This window comes from Melanotaenia boesemani, chromosome 14 (genome assembly GCF_017639745.1).
Source record: "Melanotaenia boesemani isolate fMelBoe1 chromosome 14, fMelBoe1.pri, whole genome shotgun sequence".
In the NCBI taxonomy this organism is placed as follows: domain Eukaryota; kingdom Metazoa; phylum Chordata; class Actinopteri; order Atheriniformes; family Melanotaeniidae; genus Melanotaenia; species Melanotaenia boesemani.
The window spans coordinates 1-5,191 of NC_055695.1; the positions used below are offsets into that span (position 1 = coordinate 1).

A 5,191-nucleotide genomic window follows, 5' to 3' on the forward strand; every position below is an offset into this window, starting at 1 on the left:
TATCCCTTTTAAGTCACACATTTAGTCTTAAATTCAGAAATGACAAACTGAGAAAACTTTGTTTAAAAAAAACTATATTCAGTTTTAGAAAACCTGTTATTTACACACAACATGAACACCAGCACACATAATAACACAGAAAAAAACACAGTATGTACACGTATTAGAAGGGAAAAATATAAATAAACAAAAACTTATGAGGCATCTATAAACAGTCTAGAGCTACTTGAACTATATACAAAGAGAAAAGAGAAACAGCGGCACACAGAATATATTCATTAATGTAAAAAAAGTTATTCACACAACATGAACACGAGCACACATAATATACAACACAATATATACACAAGAGAACACATAAGATTAGTGAACTGTCTAAAAAATGTCTCTACCTAAACTATATACAAAGCACTGCAACGTTAATAATAACAATAATAATAATAATAATAATAATAATAATAATAAGAAGAAGAATAATAATAAGAATAATAAAAAAAAAAACTAGGCACAGAAAGTACTGCAGTGGTGGCAGTGAGGGAGTGGTGCAAGTCCTGTGGGTGGCTGTAGGGGTTAGGGGCTGGACACTGTTGGTGGTGTAATAGACCGGTCGGACTGGGGGGCTTGCTCCACTTTGGCTTTCTTTGATGGACCTTGGGCATCTGGGGGCATGTGTTGCATGGGAAGGGAATAGTCTTCAGGCTTGTCCGGAAAAAGTCTTTTTGTTTCAGTCTTTCTTGAAGCTGAGCTGAACTCAGCTGAGCTGCCTACCTCTCGACCAACTTGCATCAGACCCAGCTCATCCGCGGGATCTTGATGCCCAGGTTCTGTGGGGTGGGTGGGAGAGACCACAGCACTCTTTGGTGGGCCTGGTTTTTCTGGGTTGAGGGCCTTCAGCCGAACGGTCCCGGGTGTAGTCCACTCTTTGTGGCGTTCCCGCACTGTCAAATTTGATAACACGTCACTCAGAAACTGTGGAAGTGGTTGGTTGGTTGTGTGTGTGTGCAAAGGAGTTTGTGTGTGTGTGTGTGTGTGTGTGTGTGTGTGCACGCGCATATGTGAAAGAGTGATATTTTTGGCCATGAATTACTTACCCAGAGGGGATGGAGATTTCCTTTTTGCCGCCGTCATGAAGCTGTCCTCCTCCTCCACGGCCTCCACGCTGCTTTCTGAAAAATAACAGTTGGCTTACATAGAGAAATAAAAGAATAAAAACTAAAGGAAAAAACACAAACATATGCCGGACCTGATCTTTCTCTAGCAACCCGATCCCGGTGGACCACAACGCTTTTGTGAATTTCTGAGGCCAGGGACTTCATTCCAGACAGCATCTCATTAATTTGTTGTGTGGACAGCCCACTGTTGTGCGGGTACGCGTCCTTGATGTAAGTTGTGAAGTTTCGGACACTGGCCAACATAACTTTCGCCGTGGACGGGGTGTAGCCCTCCTCAGCAAGGTGACTTGGCCACCTACAGATCAGAGAAGACATTTGTTAAATTTTGTTGAACAAAGTAAATTCTCTTCAGCCTCATTTGTAAAGCTGCAATTAATCCACCACACCATCAGGGCAATTTGCAGACAAAATTAACTCAAGCCAAGTCATAGTGATCCAATCTGCATTCATACGACCAATCCCTGATACAATTTCCTATTTACAGGAAGAGACCTTAGCAAGGCAGATGTCAATCCCAACTTACTCTCTGAGCTTATCCATCTGATGCAGGAAGAGGAGGTTGTGCTGGCCAGCGGTGGGAGGTAACCCCTGCAGCATGTAGGAGCAAAAGCGGAGAGCCTGACTGTGTGACTGCTGGGCATTGTCCATCTCCTTCCTTGAAGTTTTGTCTTCTTTCTTTTTCTTTAGAAAACCATCCAGAGCGTGGACTGTGTAGAAGGAGAAAAAAGGACTCCACAAATTAGTTAATGATGGATGAGCAGGTGGATGGATAAATAACTGGCTAAATCCTCACACTCACCAAAAAAGGGTGTAGTTTCGGGGCTCCGTGATTTTGAAGCGTTTTTCCACTTCTTCACTGGCGTTACAAGTTTTTGTTTGGGGTCCTGCTTTAGAGGGGTTGTGCTGGTTTTCTGTGTGCTTGGTTTTTTTGTTTCTGGGGTCTTCCACAATGCTGTGTGTTCTAATCGGGAAACCCTGAGGAGGGTTTCGTTTAATAGTTTTTCTAGGCTGTCAAGTCTAGCAGAGACCTGGTGGAGCGAAGATTTCTTTTTTGCTTGCCTAGACTCTAGAGCCTGATGGGATGTGCCCTCCTCAGGGTCAGAGGTTTGGGCTGAGTGACAGTGGGAAGAGGGCCCTGGCAAAGGACTGGCACACCGTTCCTCTGCAGAGCCAATCGTTTCCAGCTGGTAGGTAGAAGAAAGATAAGATATTTTCTTTTACTTTTCTAAGACTGGATTTGAAACCCAAAAACTAAACCACGGTAAATGGCGACAAACACTTGTCAATCAGACACTGCATTATACGTGTACATGCAGCTAAACATGACCAAGTCACTAGGTTAATGCCAATGGACAACAAGACGAGGGGCTGCAGCGGGGATGACATTTAGCGCTTAATCTGGGGGAGAATGGGAAATGCAAAATGGTTTGCTCTCATCAGCAATGATGTCACCAGAACATAACAGCAATTCAGTTTGCAACACAAACGGAGGACATACATGGTGTCCTGTAGCCTAAACTACATCTGAGGAAACCAGGCCAAAACATCTGGTCAAAAATAAAATGAGCAGCCTTTGCAAAACTTTGACTCAATTGCTTTTACCAACTTTTGACAACTCATTAGAAAGTGGTTTGCATTTTATACAAAGCAAAGAATGGGTGTGCAATTTCTTTACATCACCTGCGTGGAACTCAGCAAGGGCGAGGCCATTGCATCAGCCTCCGGGTCATCTGGTTTGTTGTCAACAAATAGATCAAGAAGCCCTTTGTCATCAGACTCATCACAGATGGTTTCCGGACCCCCATCATCTGGGCCTACACTCTCCTCCTCTCCTGCTTCATATGGTGGGCTATAGTATGGGCCCGCTGATTTGTGACAAAATATAAAGATAATTAAAAACTAAAAATAAAAGACTAACCCAAACTGAATTTGTGGTCAACCCCAAAACATTTTCACTTGATTAAATTCAATATAAGAAGAGTTTATGTGTGTAGCGCCACTCCGCATGGTCATTTAAAGAGAAATTGAATTTGAGCTCAGCCACTGCCATTCGATTCCACTTCATTGCTGAAAATGACTGCCTGTCTCAGGTTTGTTTTCCTTAAAGGGGTTTATGTACTTACCTGTGTGATGTAAATCCAGTTCTGACACCATTGGGTTGTCTGGATTGGTAGCCCTCAGAGCGCTGAGTTGTGCTATGATCGCTGTTCTCTTGGCGGATCTAATAAACATCTGTCGACACTAGAACCAGAAAACCATGACTTATGCCTGATGGAAAACACTTCTCAGGTTAATCTAATTTACCTAAATGCCCTACCTGTGAATCTACCATTTATTTACTCTGTATGCATTCATAAACAGATACAGCTTGAAATGTTTCACTTACTTCTAATGTTAAGAGAAGATGGACTTTCATCAGATGTTTGTCCAGCCGAACAATGTTTGTCTTGTCACAAACTGGACAAGTAAGACTCCCTGTGAAGCTGCAGAGAAAAAAAAAGTTATACACACGCACACACACACACACACACACACACACACACACACACACACACACACACACACACAGGTTCTTACCAAGTTTTGCCAAATGCAAGGAGGAGTGCGTGTTCTTCCTTGTTGGGAACTCTATGCCCTTTCTTAAGGTGCTGGTTCAAGCTGACAAACATTTTTAAGCAAAGTCCACATAACTTTGTACCCTTGACGTTGCTCTGTAACAAGAAGAAGAAGAAAAAAAAAACAGTGAGAAGGTTAACATCACATGTGCTCGGGTGCACACATACACACCTTTCTGGATATTAACTTACCATTTTGGTACCGCTTCTCTTTTCTCTGTATCTAGAATGAAGAATAAATACAGCTGTCAATACACCTGTGAGCATGTTTCCTGCTGAGCGGTGACTAGACATCAACCCTGTTCTAACATCCCGTCTCACCTATTGAAACGTACCACCTATGCTTTCTGTGCATGCACACGACCCCTTATACTCTCAACTTTATCTTTCTCGTACAGGTGTATTAATGGCTAAAAACTCCTCATAGCAATAAAAGCTCAAGTGTTACTGAGCAGTTATGCTACAATAATAAATCTGTTGTTCCACATTTAAAAAAACGTATTATATATATATATATATTCCACAAAAACACAATTAAGCCAATTTTAAACACATTTATATGATTTAAATAGTAAATTAGTCACAGAACCGAGTCTAGTTGAAATTGGGGTCGAACTCTGCAGGTGCCAGCTGACTAGAACCGTAGACACGTGCACACGTAGCGTAGTGGAAAGAATTAGCCATCTTTTAAGGACATTATGTGTGCATGCGTTTGACAAATGAACTTTGATTGACAATAATGCAGCATGCTTAATTAATACGTTTGTTAACTTGCACCTTTGAAAAATGTAATTTTCACTTAATAGAAATTGAGAAATTAATAAAAACTGAATTATGTGCCAACCACACAACACGTAATGAGCAACTTTGAGTTCACAAATCGTCCATTTTGTTTGGAGAACCGTTGAGAAAATACTCAAGTTGCCTTTTGGCACAGCTATTCGACAATTAGTGAAACAGTTTGCCAAATTAACGCAATAAAGCTTAAATCCGACAGTCCTAGTAAATATAACGTTTACCTAACCCAGGACAGCTCGTTCTTCTCGAAGCACGGGGTGTTAGGAGCTGCAGAATGTGTGCCGAAAGTTCTCCTTGCCAGACTGCTCGACGCCACTCAATTAACGAGCTAACCTGTACCCGCAGTGTTTACCAGTTCTGCCTGCAGGGGGCGAACATGTTTGTAAGCGCCATTTTTTGAGGCATATTATAAGTTAATGATTATTTGGATAAAAGTATATTTCATTTGAATATTTGTTTAATTCATAGAGTATTAATGAGGTTAAAAGTAATGAAGTAATTCATAGTCATTACATTACATTGATGTTACCATGTGTGAACGCTAGAGGGTACAATATCATTGTATGCACTTGAACTGTAGAAGAAGGGCCGGTGTTTTTTCTTTTC

At 41.4% G+C, this 5,191-nt stretch overlaps 1 protein-coding gene across 4 annotated transcripts; it reads right to left on the minus strand.

Annotated features, from left to right (window-relative positions):
• Positions 1-6: 6 nt before the first annotated feature.
• LOC121652572 lies at positions 7-4,913 on the minus strand. 4 transcript variants are annotated; one of them, XM_042005408.1, is made up of 11 exons: positions 4,807-4,913; positions 3,980-4,010; positions 3,750-3,883; positions 3,559-3,655; positions 3,296-3,413; positions 2,853-3,037; positions 1,972-2,356; positions 1,696-1,879; positions 1,244-1,467; positions 1,092-1,166; positions 7-938 (listed from the first exon to the last, which is right to left on the minus strand). In XM_042005408.1, the coding sequence occupies exons 2-11, from the start codon at positions 3,980-3,982 to the stop codon at positions 571-573; spliced, it is 1,773 nt and encodes a 590-aa protein (XP_041861342.1). In that variant the 5' UTR covers positions 3,983-4,010; positions 4,807-4,913; the 3' UTR covers positions 7-570. The 4 variants fall into 4 exon arrangements, with proteins under 4 accessions (XP_041861342.1, XP_041861343.1, XP_041861340.1 ...); XM_042005409.1 differs by having other exon boundaries at positions 3,750-4,010; XM_042005406.1 differs by lacking the exon at positions 4,807-4,913 and having other exon boundaries at positions 3,980-4,268.
• Between the last annotated feature and the right edge of the window lie 278 nt (positions 4,914-5,191).